Here is an 18,580-nt window from a genome sequence, read left to right as displayed (position 1 = left end):
TATCATGTGGCTTGATGAGCACATTACCGTGGAGACGTAGGGTTTGTGGAGGCTTCACACCATTCTCTACAGCATCCATGCATAACTCACCATGCGACCCACCAAGAGCGAAAACCACACATTATAGCGACCACAAGGAGGTTACCCCATGTGACTCTAGCAACCAGGCCAATTTGGTTGCTTAGGAGTCACTCAGCACACCCTGGATTCAAACTTGCAACTCCAGGAGTGGTAGTCAGTGTCTTTACTCAATGAGCTACCCAGGCCCCATGGTAAGGGGTTATTAAAAAATTGACTTGATACACAGATAAAGATAAAAATAGGAATATGGGAGAAGTAAATAACTTAAATAACTTTAAAGAAATTAAGAAAATTAAACCATAACAGAGGCATATATGGGGTCATATACACCACCAAATGTGATAACAATGTAAACATACAGTACATTTAAATTTTTGTTTTTTTGTTGGACGAAGTATTAATGTAAATTCTAAACTAAAAGGGCATAGCATTCATGAAGCCATTTGGATCATATATTAGCAACAACGCCAATGACAACTTATCAGAAAGCATCTCACTTTACCTGTATTCACCTTACAAACACAATAGTGTTCAAAGGGATAGTTCACCCCAGAATGAAAACTCTCTCCTCATTTACTCACCCTCATGCCATCCCAAATGTGTATGACTTTCTTTTTCTGCAGAACACTGCAGATGATTTTTTGAAGGATATCTCTGTAGGTCCTTACAATGCAAATGAATGGTGGCCAGAACTTTGAATCATCAAAAATCACATAAAGGCAGAGAAAAAGTAATACATAAGACTCCAGTGGTTTAATCCATATCATCTGAAGTGACATGATAGGTGTGGGTGAGAAACAGATAAATAATTAAGTCCTATTTTTCTTTAAATCTCCACCTTTGACCAGCCCCAACCAGTAGGTGGTGATATGCATAAAGAATGCGAATTGCCAAAAAAGAAAATCATTTAAAAGTGAGAGTGAAAGTGAAGATTTATGATAAAAAAAGACTTATTTATTTGTTTCTCACCCACACCTATCATATCGCTTCTGAAGATTTGGATTAAACCACTGGAATCTTCTGGATTACTTTTATGATGACTTATGTATTTTTGGGTGATTCAAAGTTCTGGCCACCATTCATTTGCATTGTAAGGACCTACAGAGTTGAGATATTCTTCTAAAACTCTTTGTTTGTGTTCAGGAGAAGAAAGTCATACACATCTGGGATGACGCCGTTTCATGGCTCGCATCTCACATCGCTCTCCTACTTAATCTGTTGGAGGATTGGTTTAAGGATAGGCACTGGTGGACGGGTGGTAGGCAGAGATTGATAGCTTGTGTTTTTTTCTAACAGAGAAGAGGCCTTGGACCTAGGGCAGGTCTGCTCATGTGATGGGGGGGGGGGGGGGGGCGTGGTTGAACCCTGGTCTTATGGTATGTCTTGACGGGAAAGGAGGAATGTCTTGATGAGAAAGCAAGAACGAGAGGCAATCGGTGCAGGGGGTGGCAGGGAGACATCCCTGACCCCTGCCCCACCACCAGGAGATGTTCCGGGATTAATGGGGCGAAACATCCGTGATAGGTGGCTCCCGGCTGATGACCCCATAGCTGGACAACTGAAGGCACTGGTGGAGGTGCAGCAGTCAGTAATGCTTATCAGGTTTAGACATTTACCTGTGCATCTGAATGAGTAGGTTTTTATATAAAGCATGTTATATGCCATGGTGGGATGTCAGTAAAGACTATGACGTAACTGTGTGATTATGTAAAAGGATCAAATAATCAAAGATTTTTATTTAATTTTTTAATTATTATTATTATTATTTTTTTTTTTTGAAGAGATGCCTTAAAAAAACAATGGGGTTCAGTAGCAGTTATAAGAGAAAACTAAAATAAACCAAACTAAAACTAAGAAAACTCACATCTTCTGTACTATATTTGTATTAAGTATTATTTATTATTATGGCATTGTGGCCTTACAATGAGTTACTTTCTCTATGAACAGCAGTATGCCTTAACAGCTCCATTAAGACCCTGAAACACATTTGAGAAATTAAAGAAGCAGGCTGCACCCAAACACAACTGAATACTTTTGAAGGTGTTTAACTAAATAATCCAAAATAATTTATTGATACATACATTTCTTTCTTCTTCTCTCTTTTCTTTTATGTATTTATTTTTTGCACTTCTGCAGCCTGGAATCAAGAATCAGTGAGATATAGAGCATTGGGAGCCCTTTTGAAGAAACATGACATTGTAGTTTTAAAAAATATGATGATGTGATGAATGAGATAACAAACAGCGTTTCCAGTTTTCACTGTAGTACAGTGAGTAAAACTCTTTCTTTTCACTGTACATCACTATACATGAAATCAGACAAATCCATGATCACTACACACAGGCATGAAAACACTTGAACGAGTCGTGTTCAAACAAGTCTCATCTTTTCTCTCCAAGAACAACCTACTAGACAGCAACCATTCTGGCTTCAAAAGCGGACACTCTATGGAAACTGCCCTGCTGTCTGTTACTGAAGCTCTGAGACTGGAAAGAGCTTCATCCAAATTGTCTGTTCTCATTCTGCTGGATCTGTCCACTGCATTTGACATGATAAACCACCAGATTCTCCTGTCAACCTTCACGGCAAAGGGCATCACATGAACTGTGTTCCGTGGGTTTGAGTCTTATCTCACAGGTAGGTCCTTCAGGGTGTCTTGAAGTCTCACCAACTAGCTACTGGGGTACCCCAGGGTTCAGTACTTGGGTCCCTCCTCTTCTCCATATACATGTCATCACTGGGATCTGTCATTCAGGCACATGGCTTTTCCTACCATTGCTACGCTGATGACACACAACATCAGCCACGATCCTATGGTAGCTGCACGGATTTCAGCCTGCCTGGTCGACATCTCGTGTTGGATGAAGGAACATCACATCCAACTCAACTTTTCTAAAACTGAACTTTTTGTTATTCCAGCGAGCCCAGCAGTTCAGCACAATTTCACCATTCAACTAGACTCATCAACGATCACACCATCCAAGACAGCCAGAAATCTTGGGGTTTTATTTGATGATCAGTTAAACTTCATGGAACACATTGCAAGGACTGCACAAATGTCAGATTTGCTTTGTACAACATCAGGAAAATCAGGCCCTTCCTATCTGAGCATACCAAACATCTCCTCATCCAGGCTCTTGTGCTATATCCAGGCTGGACTCATGCAATGGTCTTCTGGCAGACCTTTGTGCATGTACAGTCAAACCTCTGCAATTGATCCAGTATGCAGCGGTGCAATTGGTCTTTAACAAGCCCAAGAGAGCGCACGTTATGCCTCTCTTCATCAAACTGCACTGGCTGCCAATGGTTACTCGAGTTAAGTTCAAGGCATTGCCATTGATGCTTGCTTACAGAACAAACACCGGCTCTGCACCCCCCTAGCTACACTCACTACTTCAGGTCTACGTACCCTCCAATAGTAGCACCTCGTAGTGCCATCTCAAAGAAGCAAAAAAAAAAAATCACTATCCCGGACTTACACTTCAGCTGTCCCTCACTGGTGGAATGACCTGCCAAACTCCACCCGAGCAGCTAGGTCTCCAACATCCTTCAAAATGCATCTAAAGACACAGCTCTTTCGTGAGCACTTGACCCGATCCCTTTATTGTCTTCTTCTTTATAAAAATAAAATAAAAAATCTATCCATTCTTCTACCTCAGTCTCTAACCCTCCTTGCTAGGGGTATTTCTCTAAACTATTTTAAAACTTGAATTACAGGACTTTTCTTACTGCTGCTTCCCTAGGATGATTCGCTTCTGTTGTTCTCCGCATTTGTAACTCGCTTTGGATAAAAGCGTCTGCTAAATGAATAAATGTAAATGTAAATGCAACAAAATCTAACAAAAACCTGCATTCAGCTTACACAGTTAAACACTTCTTTTTATATTAAGCATACCAGTTTGTAGACTGATTGTGTAGGCTGACCAGATTTTTAAAATCTCAAACCGAGACTAATGGTGCCTCTCTGAAATAATAAGGTTAGCAGTATCGTTCAAAAAATATGATCTGAAGTTATTTTATTGTTGTAAAAAAAAAAAAAAAAAAAAAGGGAAAATGTAAATGTAAAAGTATTTTTTTTTTTATATTTTATATTGTATTTTTTCTGTAGACTTAACATTAACAGATATTTATATGAGAATTTACAGTTTTAAAAAATATGTTTAAATTGACAGTTTTTTTACAATTTAAATTTTTATACACCCGAGCTGCATCTCAGCCACCTGTTAGAAAACACGAACTAAAATACTCTTCATTCATGTTTTTACTGTGACATCACACGCAGCAATGTAAGTCATGTGGTACCTGTTTATGTTTTCTGATGATGATATATGATATTATTATGATAGAGCTTTCTTCAGACGCGCATTTCCCGCATGCCCTTTTTCATCTGAAACTGGGTCAGTGGGTGACACCAGACAGAGACACACTACTGTCCTAGGGCACCACAGTTCATTTGCCGATTATGCGAGTCGCTCACATCAGTAATGACTGACGGCATGGACAGGTACAAGAAAAAATATCAGAAAAAAAAATTGTATTAAGCGAATGAATAAAATCTACAGTTCCGCGTAGTTTGTTTTGCAGTCAAGATTGAGTTTTGTTGTCAGTAGCCAATTCTGCCCCACATAGGCGAAATGCAGTAACTACGCCAACATTCAAAAATTTTTTTTTGATTGTCCAGCAAAATGTGGATTATAAAATTTCCAAACCCATCTCACACAGGCTAAAAGAAACATGATTGTGGTCATAACTCAATTTTTTGACCAAATAGGCAAGGCCTTCTGGTAAATGAAATTATATATATATATATATAGTTGATAAAAAAATAAATAAAAAAAATAAAATGAAAAAAAAAAAAACAGCATTGGGATAAAACAATAGTGAGCACATGAAATAAAAAAAATAAAAAATAAAAAAAACTTTATTCAAAGGAAAAACAAGTTTATTTTTCTTACCAAATTGGCAAATAGTTTTTTCTTGTTTATACAGTACTACATTTTGTTAGATTTATCTGAAAATAAGACTTAAAATCTTATGTTATTCTGCTTCTCAAGCAAATTTTCTTGTTTTAAGAATATTTGGATATTTTTACTGGACAATACGACAAAAAACTCTGTAAGAAAATTAATATTTTTGCAATGCACACTATTTAACCAACATTAGGCTACTCGTCAAAGATGTCCTCTTAAAACCTCTCAAATGAATATTAATCTTTTTAAAGAACAAATCAATATTTAAGTCCTTTTTTATTCACTATAAATTCTTCTAACTGCCAAGTAGGTGGCGATATGCACAAAGAATACGAATCACTATAAACAAAAGAAGAAGAATGTGAAAGTGAAAGTAATGATTTATCCACCTTTATCCTACGTTAGATGCTTAACACAAAATGTGGGCGTTACTTCTGTTATCAAGTGTTTGTGTGGTGTATGTCCATTAATTCTTTCATTGTGTAACGGTAGCCAGCTGATAGTTAGCTGTGCAGTGTGTAATCCTCACTCCCCTGGCCTCAAGAGGCTGTAGTCTTTAGTCTCCTCGTTAGTGCTGGAGATCCCGGTTTGAATTTCGCTCGGAGCGTGTTGGGATTTTGAGTAGAGGGTGTCTGATTTCATGATGACATACATAAATCACTATGTCAGTGTGTTACTGAATTATAATAAACTGCAAAAAAAGTCACAAAGACAAATAAAGTGCAAACAAAACCGGCGTGCTGTTTCTCCCAGATGCAGTTGAAATTCAATATAAGCACAAACACAACATTTCAAGCAAAATTATCTGTTGTTTTAGTGGAGTTAGCTTAAACAACCTCTGTTAGTTCAGCTTCAGATGTGTGTGCTTGTCATCTTGTTACCCTACATGTTGAAATCAGACAGACACAATGAGGAAGCACTGTGAAGTTCTCGTCCTTGTGTATGTAATCGCTTTTTCAAGTTGTCCGATCGGACGGTAATTTCCTTTTAAATCCGCACGTAAGTTTACACTTTTGTTCGGCGGGCTGTGGGTGATTGACAGTTGAGGGTTGGTGCTTCACTGTCATCAAGAAGCATCAGGATTTTAATTTGATGTCATATGCTTTTTTGACTACCTCTGTATGTGTTTTTTGTGATCCAATCACAAAACATTTTGCACCCTGTTTACAACTATATTCAGCGCTGACCATTTGCGATCAGTTCATCCGAAATGCGTCTTAATACCAGCTATAAACAGGGTCTAAAATGACTGCAGCCAGAGCTAGTGTAACAGTGGCAGCTGATAGATAGCTGTGTAATGTGTATACACCTCACTCTCCGGACCTCAAGAGGCTGTAGTCTTTAGCCTCCTTGTTAGTGCACCCACCTCCCATGATGGAGACGCCGGTTCCAGTCCCGTACAGAGCGGGTAGAACAGGAGTGTCACAATGGTGCCATGACCCGGATGGGAGTGAGGTTTAGGGGGGTGAGTGTAATGGTGGCAGCTGATAGATAACTGTACAATGTGTATAAACCTCACTTTCCTGACCTCAAGAGGTGCACTAGAGGCTGTAGCCTTTAGCCTCCTTGTTAGTGCACCCGTCTCCCATGCCGGAGATGCCGGTACGAGTCCCGTACAGAGCGGGTAGAACAGGAGCGTCACACTAGCAATGCAATAAACGAATTTTGTCGGAGGTCGCACCCACGTTAATTTCCCCAGTAAGACCCCCAGGAAAAAGGTGGATAGTAAAAAGGACTTAAATATTAAATGTCACCCACACCTATCATATCGCTTCTGAAAACATGGATTTAACCACTGGAGTCGTATGGATTACTTTTATGCTGACTTTATGTGCTTTTGAAACTTTAACATTTTGGGCCCTGTTGACTTGATGGCATGAGGGTGAGTAAATTATCAGAGAATTTTCATTTTTGGGTGAACTATTCCTTTAAACATATTTCAGCTCCGTAAAACTACACTTCCCTTCCCTTCCTCCCCAATATTACACAAACAATATCCGGGTCAGAGGAAGCGAATTTCCGCGCCCTTTCGCTTTCGTGATGGATCCCTAAACAACCTGCGACACTTCAACTGTACTACCGAATTATGGACTAAATGAAACTTTAACATTTGTACTTCAAATGCAGAAGACTTGGTGACAAAGGATAAGATAGAAGTATGTTACTTCCGTCTGACGTTGCCAGACTTGTCCTGGGTAAGTACTCAGACTTGTTTTTGTGTCTTCATCAGCTGCAGCTAGCGAGCTAATATGCGCTTAATTAAAATACAAATTATAATATTATGCATTTAATGCCAGTTGTTCTACCAATACTGGTTAGAGACAAATTGTTAAATTGTCCTGTTATGTGAGGGAGTGATATGACAAAGTGATCTCATGGACCTGTTATAGAAGGGCAATAACTATCCTAAAAAACAACGTGTTTATCTCGGAAATTATTCGTGGCTTTCATTCAATTTTAGGCTACCTGCAGCAAGAGGGGCTCACTGCCACAAGTCGAGCTTTCATCTTTGAAAGTCCAAACCTGAAAGAGTATGCTGAGCACAGTTCAGAGGATGGGGTCATCCCAGCTTGTGTGTTTGTAAGTGCACTTCTGTTCATGCTGATTCAATTACTGACCGAAAAGTTGGAGAACTTTTTTGTTAGGATCATTACTAGTAAGTTTGTTAAGAAGGAAAGGGTTTACAATATAATAATGAATGAAGAGATAGCATACATCCAATGGATTTATTGCATAATATTTATACTGATACTTCTGCTCTGAATGCTTTGTTCTTTTTCACCCATCTCTCCTTCTTCAGTATTCATTAGCCTACTTAATTGTATTAACAAAATGTTATTATTGTTATTAAAATGTAATATTATTATGTTGTTATTGGTGATGTATTTATCTTTCTCCTTTTCCAGTCTGTTTTTGGAAAAAACCTGATCACGATTTTAAATGAGTATGTTGCTGTTAAAGCAAAAGGTGAGTGTCATGTACTGTGTACACTGTATAGACAGTAAATTAAATGTTTTGGGATACACAAAGAAACATCATTATGTCGTTTTTGCTCCAGAAACAAGTCAAGAAAATCAAATACCAGCAGTGATGACGTCATTATGGAAAAAGCTTGAATTCACGCTCAACCAGATCAAGTGAATGCATATCTTTTTAAACTTTTACAAAGTGATTCATTTTCTGTAGCACTGGAGGAAGAAAGCCCTACTTATGAAAATCTTGCTGTATTTTATACAGGTCTATGCAAAATTCTCCTTCCGTGCAGCAGAATCAACGATGTGAGTTTTGTCCATAATTTTTTGAAAGCAATTGTATTCTTGATGACATGTACCTGTACCAGAAATTTGAGTTTTAGTGCTTCACTTGGAAAGAAAATGGCATAATATAGAATTACAATCCATGCACTGACATTTAAATTAACTGACTGACATATAAAAATAACATTGAGATTTAATATTATTATTAATATTATTTCTCATTAAAAGTACGGACTATGAATAGCATTCAAAGCATAAGACTACAGCAGAGACCCTTGTCAGCATTGCAATCTCCCATGTCTGGGAATCTGCCAGTGACTCAAGCAGGCCAGTGTGTCCCCAGTACTGTGTCAACCCCTCAAGGCATGCTGGGACATTCCACCCCGGTGTCTTACACTGCTCAGCATACAAGACCCTCCACTTTCTGCTTTACTCAGCCAGGTGAGATCTGAATTCAAGCACTATCAACTCTGTTCAAAACACAGTTAGATCGGTTGATTGCAGTGTGAGATTTTTAAAAGGCACCTTTACATTCTGGCATCTGCTGTCTGTAAAGGAGAGTCACCATTGCAGATATTGGTCCCCGATCAAAGACTGAATCCAGGACCTTTGTCTCCTGCCCGCAGAAAATGGTAAGGCTAAAAAGCAGATTAAGTTAAAGATGATGCATGCAATAATGTTAAAATATTTTCTTCTATCCCAGATTAATATGCAGAGACAACTGTATTAAGCCATTTGTAGGTTGTTTACCCGGAAAACTATAAAAACAGGTTCTTTGTCACAATCATTGCTCTGTTGAGTATCTTGATCTACCAGATATGGCAACATTGATTCAACTAATGGCATGAGTTTGCGGCAGGACTAATCTGTTTGCCTAACCAATGGCAGGTGGAGGAAGTATTCAAAAAAGCTGTTTGAAAACAATCCTTTTCTATATTCTGTTTGGTGGCTCAGAAATTACATACTTCAGCTATAAAAGGTCTTTCCACCTTAAGAATAAAAAGGACATCTAATTTAGCATTTTCTAAATGGAATGCTACGTTCTGTGTTGTAGTGACTCACCAAGGCGGAGGGGAGGAGGTCAGTTGGGTGCCAGTGGGACCAGCAGAAATTCGGTAGTGTCCAGCACTCTTATTGTGGAAACTCAGAGTGATGAGACGGTGGCTGAGAACTTGTCTGTGAGTCAAACTGATTCATTCCTTTGTCTACTTTATGCTTTATGTAATGCTCTTTTATGTTATATGTTTCTATGCTCATGCATAATTGATGATCATGTCAATTTTCTTTTAATAGCAAATAGTCATAGAAAATGCCAGAGAAAAAATTCTCAATGATAGATCCTTACAAGAAAAACTTGCTGAAAACATCAACAAAATCTTGGCAAGGTAAATATTTAATAGCAAACAAGCATCAACTTTAAATAACAAAAAATATAACTGAGATCACCTTACACATGACAGTTGAGTTTATAATATTGTAACTTTAACAGTGATAATAGTCCCCAGACATCAAAAAATGCCTGCAGTACTGTGGAACAAGAACAGTCAATTGATGAAATCCTGGGCCTCCAGGTATATTCAGTCATCTTTTACTGTCCATTTTGTTTTTGGAGGGAATGTTTTCATGCCAGTCATGTATTCTATTCTTCATGAGATATGAGCAATTATCGAACTGTACCATATTTGTGTTTAGGGGGAAATTCATATGACAGATTATGCCATCCAGGACATACTGGCACAGACGGAATCAGACCCGGCATTTCAGGCACTCTTTGACCTCTTTGATTATGGTAGGTTTGAGTGGTAGAAAATCAAATAGAAAAGTAGAATTCTTAACTATCGAAGTGTACCAAATGCATTTTCCATTTTTTTTTTTGGCAGCTTTCTGAAAGTGGTATAAGCAAGTCCAAATGGTTCTTTATTAGAATAGGTCTCATAGATAACCTTTCATCTTTTTTGAAGGGAAAAATAAGATGACTGAGGGCAGCGAACAGGCTGATGGGAGTTTCAGCTCTAATGCACAGGAGGGTGACCATGTTGACAGTGCCTCTGAGACAAGTAATATTGGCCAGCCCAATTTAGTTACTTTGCTTTTGGCATCTCGTGTGTGTACATTCTTTTCTTTTAGAAAAAACATGAAAACAAAAAGAGTTTATTTGATGATTTTAATTATATTATTATTATTTAATTTAAGGCAACGGACTTGAGGATTCCACATCAGGGGGAGAAGGTAGTGCAAGGAAATTAAGAAATCTAAAAACATTGGAGTCCAAAAGCAAGAATATATCTTCATCGGTTCGTAGCGTGTCAAGGTCGGCTGCCACAACTCCACAGCCACGTACAGTAACCAAACAAACAGCTAATGGACGAGGATCCACAAACATAAAGCGAGGGTTAGTCAGGACCAGAGTTTTATCCGGAAATAAGCAAACCAGTGGAGACACTTCAACTCTAAAGTTGAACAGTAATGCGGATTCACGTGCACCTGACCAAACCGTGTCAAGCTCATCCTTCTTGGAGGATGGAGCAAGTATTGAGATAGATGAACCACAAAACGAAACTTCAGAGAACGTAAATATTCATAATCCATCAATGGCCCCTCCAGAGTGCTCTAACGCTACCAAAATCAGCCATCAAGTCACTGTGTCAAATAAGCCACCACAAACCACTTCCACAGCTGTTAATAAATCCATAAATGAGACAGAGAGGGTAGCAGGAATGATTGGTGGACATTCTGGATCAAATTTGGACATGACAGGAACCTCTGTATATCCCATCCAAAGTGAGGCTTTGCCCTCACATAATTTATCCCAACCTGACATGGACATATCTGCCAGAATGGCTTCACACACCTCAAACAAAACTTCTTTAACCCCAACTTGCACAGAGCAGAAAGATTTAACTCAGCCCAACCATGTCAGTAGCAATCCCACCACAGCAAGTGCTTCATCTGCAGCCAACATTACTCCATCTACCTCAGGTGTTTCTGATCCCCAGGCCAAGGAACCTGACCCCGGTAAGATTGTGTCTCTGAAAATCATCATCAGTGAAGAACAGGAGGAGCAATCCAATGATATGGCATTGAACCAGGCTGTTTCCAGCATCACTGGTGACCGCATCCCTACCATCTTCCTGTCCTCCCCTGCCAAATCTCCTGCCAAGAACCTGCTTACATCAGTCATAACGCAAGAGGAAACAGCCCAGGCTGTGAGCAGCTTGCAGGGGGTGGAGGGTGTTGGATCATTCGGAACACCTACGATGAGTGTTCAGAGTAAAGCACAGCCTACGCCGGCACGTCCCTCAGGTCAGGAAACTGGTTTTATTCAGCTTTTGCCTGCTAACCCCACCTTTGGGTCGTCAGGCGGCTATTTTGTTGTTACCAATCCGGCTGTCGGTGAGCAGCGGACGAATGTAGTGCTGCTTCCGAGTAACTTGCCTCAAGGGACTGTGTCTTCTACGCCACATGTGGTAGCAACACCACCTCGCCAGAGGACTGTTGTGTCCATGGGTCCAAATGTCTCTCAGTCCTTCTCGCCTGGTGAGTGAACAGTCTGATTTATACAAGACATTTTATACATTTATTTGGGGTAGGGATGCACTGATCCGATCCGATTCTCCTATCCGATTCCGGTATCTGAAATCTCAGTGTCGGCCAATACCAATCCCAATCCCAATCTGATACCAGTGTTGTTGTTTTGTTTTTTTGTTGTTTTTTTGCATAAAAAAATATCTTTACCTCAATGTGTGGAACTAATTGAGGGTACTCTTATGTGTATTATTTCAATATAAATGTATAGCCTATTAAAAAAAACTTTATTGTTAACTAATCTACTGGATAATGTAGCAGAAAAATGAAGTCTTCAGTAGAAAAGAAGCCAGTTTTCTTTTTCTCTTTATCTGGACTTAAAAGAATTCAGATTGCTTTTTTGTTAAATTTAGGTTATGGAACCTATTCAACAATATTGTTATAATTGGTAAACAAATAATAATGATGATAATACATTATTATTATTAATATTATTGTTATTGACTTTTAGAATTTTAAAATACAACAGTAATATATTTCATTTTATTATTGAAATTCTGGTAAAATGCTCCTCTGGTGCCATTCTAATTGCATATTATAAGTTAACCGAACTGTTGAGCATCTACATCTGAGATGTTGTTTGTGAGTAGCACTCACATATGAAAATAACTGCGACTGCCTCACCAGCCAGCGCTTGCTATGTATGGCTGAGTTTGGAATTGCATACTACTCATACTATTTCTGCCATAGACACGGCAGAAGTAGTATGGGTAGTATGCCGTTCAGAACTCAGCCTATGTGTGTCAACAGAGCCGCGCCATTCACTAACGTGCTGCGCATGCATACTTTACCTATTAAACACAGCCTTTTGCGATTCACAAAGCTATCGCATGTCTTCAAGTGGCTTAGAATAAAATGCATGAGTCATGTGGAGTACTTTAATGGTGCTTTTATTGTTCTTTTATGTCAGTTTTGTATCAGATTTGGATAGGTCTCGTTGGACTGATAGCCGATCCGTCTAAAAACATAAGTATTGGAGCAGTGCATCCCTAATTTTGGGTGAATGTTTTACTTTGGTATGTTGCTATGGGTAGTTTATGTTGATGTACTCATAGCACAAATCTTTTTCAAGACTTTGTTTAGCCTTTCTCAGAAACTGTTGGATTATGGCACTATGTTTGAAATTCCTATTCTAATTTTAGTAGGATCCACAATCATTATATCTTCACCAGTTCAGCCCATGTTACAAAATGTGATGGTTCCAGTTTCAGTGATGGGGCAAAATACTGGAAAACTCACAGTCCTTCCCAATCAGGTTAGAGATATTTAGTATTCTTGAACTTTTGCGATTAAACATACAAGCTCTGCAAAGTTCTTCAACAAACCAAAATACATAATATTTGTTTACAGATGTTGACTTTGCCTTGTTCAACCACTGTAAGGCAACCAGCAAAAGTTATGTCTCAACCTAAACTGGCACCTAAGGAAAACACTGACACGGGTAAGATGATGAGGATCATCTGATTTTAATTTATATGTATATATTTTTTTATTTCTTAATATTTTCTGAAAGTAGAGGAATAAATCAAAGACATAAAATTATGTTTATGAATGTCCTTACAGAGTTTTTTTTTTATTTTAGTAGATTTGTGTTCTTCTAAATTTAGTCTCTTCCTACCATGTTTCTCAACCATCTTAAGAAATCAGTAACATTCTTTAATAAGGTTACATTTTCTATAATACATGTTTGTGGGTTATGCATCAGAGTGATTCAGTGCGATTACTGATTTTCAGGCAACCCGTGCACATCTGGATCCAGCCAAGTTTCAAAAGTGCTTCCCCTGACCACTCAGAACACTGACCTTCAAAAGAGTGGCAGTGCAACAAGCCCCAGCCATCGAAGGATACTTTGCTTTGACGTCACACCTGAAAACACTGCAGCTGGCCAGAGTTCCACACAGACAAGCACTCTCACATCTTCTGTTTCTACATCTTCCCCACCTCAGCAGGGTGATAAGGAAATCAAACGGACTGAACAGAACCCGCTTTTAATTTCTGACGCCAGTAAAAGTTGGATAAAAACGATTAAGCTGCCTCAAATAAATCACAGTGCAGGTATAAAGGACTCTGAAAAAGCCACCATACCTCAACAACAAAAAGAAGCCCAGAAAAGTACAGTGTCTGAAAAGGGAACAAATCTTAATGCTGTAAGTACAAAGTCTTCCAACAAAGCTCCAACTAAGCCTGAGTCTTTCATTAGATCAGAATCACCGAAAAAATCACAAGTATCGGACAAGGTTGATGCTGCACAGAGCATGAAGTCATCTGGCCAGGGGCAAAAGCAGAAACCACTAAGCAACACAAGGGATAGTACACAAGAAGGGTCTCATGAAAGGAGGTTTTCAAAACCAGCAGAGAGTTCCTCAGAGAAGGTCTCCTCACAAGAGTCTCCTGGTGTCACTGCAAACAAGGAAAATGAGTTGGAGGGCCGTCAGCAAGAGCAGCGTCAGACAACTGAACACCCTCCAACTGAACACACTCCAACTGAAGATCTTGTATCTTCTACAGTTAAATCTGCAGCACCCATATCAAGCACTTCCAATAAACCTTTATACAAGACGAACCCATTGACTAAACCGGCCGTTGAGATGCTGCAGGACATACAGTGCCAGGCTTCCGTGGCTACTCCGCCAAAGAGGCAGGGGGCCAGTTGTTCAGATCTCCCAATCCCAAGAACACCTGGACAAGGGCATACACAAGTGGACCTGACGGATGGATTGAGAACCCCGTCTCGACAGAGGCTCATACGGGAGGGTGAAGGTACGCCAAGGTGCCTCCCCCTTCCTGTCACACCGGATATCCCCTCCTGCAGTCCTGCCAGTGAGGCGGGCAGTGAGAACAGCATTAACATGGCTGCCCACACCCTCATGATCCTGTCTCGTGCTGTCAGGACAGGAGGTCCTCTGAAAGACAGCTTGCGTCAGGAGGAGGCCAGTGCTGGAAAATCTTCTGCCCCTAAAGGAAAGAAGCGGAAGCACATGGAACCAAGTCCTCCTGCAAAGAAAGAGTTACAGCTTTCTGGCTCCTTGGGCAGTAAAAAGAAATTGAAGGTGAGTAGATATTATCACTCTGTCTGTCTGATAATAAATAAAAATATTAATAAAAGCTGTATTTGATCTCTATCTTATCTAGGACTTATGTAGCTACGTGTGTGCAAAACCATGAAGATTGGCTATCTCGGGGGGCCTGGGTAGCTCAGCGAGTAAAGACTCTGACTACCACCCCTGGAGTCGCAAGTTCGAATCCAGGGCGTGCTGAGTGACTCCAGCCAGGTCTCCTAAGCAACCAGATTGGCCTGGTTGCTAGGGAGGGTAGAGTCACATGGGGTAACCTCCTCGTGGTCACTATAATGTGGTTCTCGCTCTCAGTGGGGCACGTAGTGAGTTGTGCGTGGATGCCGCGGAGAGTAGTGTGAAGCCTCCACATGCGGTATATCTCTGCGGTAACGTGCTCAACAAGCCATATTATGAAACAAGCCGTGATAAGATGCGCGGATTGACGTCTCAGACGTGGAGGCAGCTGAGATTCATCCTCTGCCACCCGGATTGAGGCGAGGCACAACGCCACCACGAGGACTTAGAGCGCATTGGGAATTGGGCATTCCAAATTGGGGAGAGGACAAAAAAAAGTTTGGCTATCTCAAAGTCAGAGCTGCTTACCACGATAGCTTTTGTTTTGCACAACGTATTCACACTCACAACGTGAAGACTCAGGTGTTAGGTAGCGGAATTATTCTAGCCTCTCAAGGCCAAAGTATACTTCGGTTTTCTACTACATACTGTTACGTCCTGGCACAGTGCCCTAATGCAAATTTCTTCACCAACACAGTAAAAGCAGACTGCCGGCATGGAGCCTAGTTTTTCTAGACATGTGGACAGTATGGGTATGTGCCTGCCGTAGACTGTCCTAAAGAGTATCCCAAAGCAGCAGTAGTGCGCATGCAAACATGTCCATATGGGCTTGTGGTCAAAAGAGTATACTTTGAAAGGCTCAACGCTCGCCAATGCACAAGACAGAATGGCACGTGGAAAAGTCTACTCTAGCCCAGTGGTTCTCAACCTTTTTTGCTCCAAGGCCCCCCATTGTTGGAGAAAATATTCAAAGGCCTCCCATGTAGGCTATTAGATATTTATATTATAAGATATATCTATTATAAGATATTTCCTTAACTTGTGATTCCAGAAATGTCTAGAACTGTATATTCTTCATAAAAAGCAAGTTGCTGAAGGGAGTTATTACATTTTTTGCATTTTCAGTAAGTTTAATTATAGTAATGATAGATTATTATAATTTTTATATCACATTTTAAATAATTGTAAGAGATCTAGAGGTTCCCCTGGAAGTGTGCTGAGGCTCTTTAGTGAGTCTCTGGTTGAGAACCACTGCTCTAGCCTTTAGATGCCTAATTTTGGCCATATTTAAGGCAATATTGCATGTGTCTTTCATTGGTAATTTTATTTGGTACAGAAAAGTATAGATATGGCATAGTTCAATTTAATCAAGATTTTTTTATTTCACCTAATTGTTTTTGTGTTATGTATTTATGTTGCCTATTATCTGCATGTAATTGATCACTTAGCTACTTGCTAACATCCAAATCAACTTCACAGTAGTGTGCTTGAGTGGTTGTTTAAGAATGTGACACCCAAAAAGAGCATCTCAAATGAGTTTCTTATGGGGTTCCATTCAGTTAGAATGCAGTTTGTCTTGACTTCTGCCCACATAGCAGTAGACATCGAGTCTGCTTACTAGGTTTTGTAACAGCCATTATCTGTATCAAAATAATTCTGACTCATTTTTGTTTGTATATGTTGTCCAAATGTTTGGTAGGCATTAGTCATTATGCTGACTATGTCTGGCTGAATTTCTTTTTATTTTACAGAAACAGAAAAAGCTGTTGGACTCCTTTCCAGATGACTTGGATGTGGATAAATTTCTGTCATCCCTGCACTATGATGAATAATGAAGCTAAGAGAGAGTGGCCTCCATTTCAGGGACATATCATGCCATGTGTGCTATTGAGAGTGATAAAACGGAGAGATACCATCTATTCAGAAGGGAACCAATCCTGAATAGCTACTTTCCATTTTTACCCACATAATGTGACATTGCACATAAACACCATATTTACCTACCTAGTAATCATGTTCATATGAAAGTGTTACCTTTCAACATGCTGTTAAACAGTCATAGACTAATTTAGCACTCTTCACAATAAAAAAAAAAAAAGGAAATAATTGAAAACAAACTGTAATATTCACTGTATATGTGAAGAGTGTCTGATCAGCTGCTACATTACAACAGCTGTTATTCAGTTCACTGCCTCCTTTTCCATTAATTGGAACTTGTACAAATCATTTTCTTTGTACAGCTTCTAGGTGGCATTCTTCCTTTACAGTAAGGAGATTCCTTTTCTGTCCATTAAATGGTTAATTATTATGACTTGTTTTAATAAATCAGTATTTGATTGAATATTTAATGTATTTTTGATCTCTGTGTAATTGCTTTAATCAAAAACACACATGACTGGTTTATTTGGAGCATTTTAAACTCAAAGGCTTTCAGCAGTTACTGTACATGCTGTCCATACTTCACTGTTATATATTTATAAACAACTTTACCTTTATTCACAGCTCCCAAAAACAAATGTTTCCCATAAATTTGTTTTCATCACATCTTTAATTACTGGAGATGACTGAAGTGATATTAGAAATCATATTTGAAAGTAATTAAAAACATATTTTCACAATTCACTAAAAACAGAATGTTGCCAAGCATGTATGTGTTAAACCAAGAGAATGCTCATGTAAACATATTTTTAAGGTAAAATGAGGCCATTCAGATTGAAATCAGGACAAGTAAATTCCTGTCAAGCCTAACTGCTTTGTATTCTCTATACTTTTAATTCTCTATACTGAGTTATAATCCCCATGACATATTAATAACAGCAATTTGGAGGATGAGCTGGTTAGACTTTTCATCTTTTTATTTGTTGCTTACCAGTCTTGTTTTTATTACTAATCCCAACTATTTAGGTAATTGTGCAATATATAACATTTATAGCCATGTCAGTTTATATCAGAGACACCGTGACTCTGTGGTGTTACGAGTTTTGCTTAATAGTGCTTTTACCTTTTTTTGTCTAGCTTTCCTTTCAATATATTTTTTTCTGAGGTATCAAATTCAAAATGGAAATAAAATAAAAAACAGCTATATTTTAATACTTTGGATGCACCTAAAAGTTTCAAAAATTATATTAATGGATTTTGTTGGTGCTAAACATTTAACCAATATTCTCACATACTGTTGTTCATTGTAATCTCATAGGAGTTGTGGTGGCATAGTGGGCTAAAGCACATAACTGGTAATTAGAAGGTTGCTGGTTCAATCCCCACCACCACCACCATTGTGTCCTTGAGCAAGGCACTTAACTCCAGGTTGCTCCAGGGGGATTGTCCCTGTAATAAGTGCACTGTAAGTCACTTTGGATAAAAGTGTCTGCCAAATGCATAAATGTAAATGTAATCTGCAGCTGAATAATTATTATGCTTGATGTTTAAATATATTTGAAAAGAACTGTAGATGTGCACTTTTTTTATTTTATTTAGAAATTCACAGAAATTCAGGGGGGTTCCGTAGTACATTCATAGATATGCAGGGATTGTTTCCCTAGATATTGAATATATC

The 18,580-nt window shown here is 39.0% G+C and overlaps 1 protein-coding gene across 3 annotated transcripts; it reads left to right on the top strand.

Moving 5' to 3' along the window:
• The first annotated feature begins 6,979 nt into the window (after nt 1-6,979).
• Nucleotides 6,980-18,469, top strand: LOC127430250 (protein NPAT-like). Of its 3 annotated transcripts, none has more exons than XM_051679917.1 (17): nt 6,980-7,246; nt 7,513-7,631; nt 7,958-8,018; nt 8,110-8,188; nt 8,289-8,329; nt 8,537-8,749; nt 8,865-8,940; nt 9,363-9,486; nt 9,602-9,693; nt 9,807-9,879; nt 10,001-10,097; nt 10,270-10,365; nt 10,502-11,845; nt 13,036-13,148; nt 13,244-13,334; nt 13,628-14,943; nt 16,776-18,469. In XM_051679917.1, exons 1-17 carry the CDS (start codon nt 7,210-7,212, stop codon nt 16,854-16,856), a joined length of 4,053 nt encoding a protein of 1,350 aa, XP_051535877.1. In that variant the 5' UTR covers nt 6,980-7,209; the 3' UTR covers nt 16,857-18,469. The 3 variants fall into 3 exon arrangements, with proteins under 3 accessions (XP_051535877.1, XP_051535876.1, XP_051535875.1); XM_051679916.1 differs by having other exon boundaries at nt 9,798-9,879; nt 13,039-13,148; XM_051679915.1 differs by having other exon boundaries at nt 6,981-7,246; nt 9,798-9,879.
• The last annotated feature ends 111 nt before the right edge of the window (nt 18,470-18,580 follow it).

The sequence above is a fragment of the Myxocyprinus asiaticus genome, chromosome 39, assembly GCF_019703515.2.
Source record: "Myxocyprinus asiaticus isolate MX2 ecotype Aquarium Trade chromosome 39, UBuf_Myxa_2, whole genome shotgun sequence".
NCBI classification, from domain to species: Eukaryota; Metazoa; Chordata; class Actinopteri; order Cypriniformes; family Catostomidae; genus Myxocyprinus; species Myxocyprinus asiaticus.
Note: the sequence above shows the minus strand (reverse complement) of the source record. Positions and strands in the feature narration are given on the sequence as shown.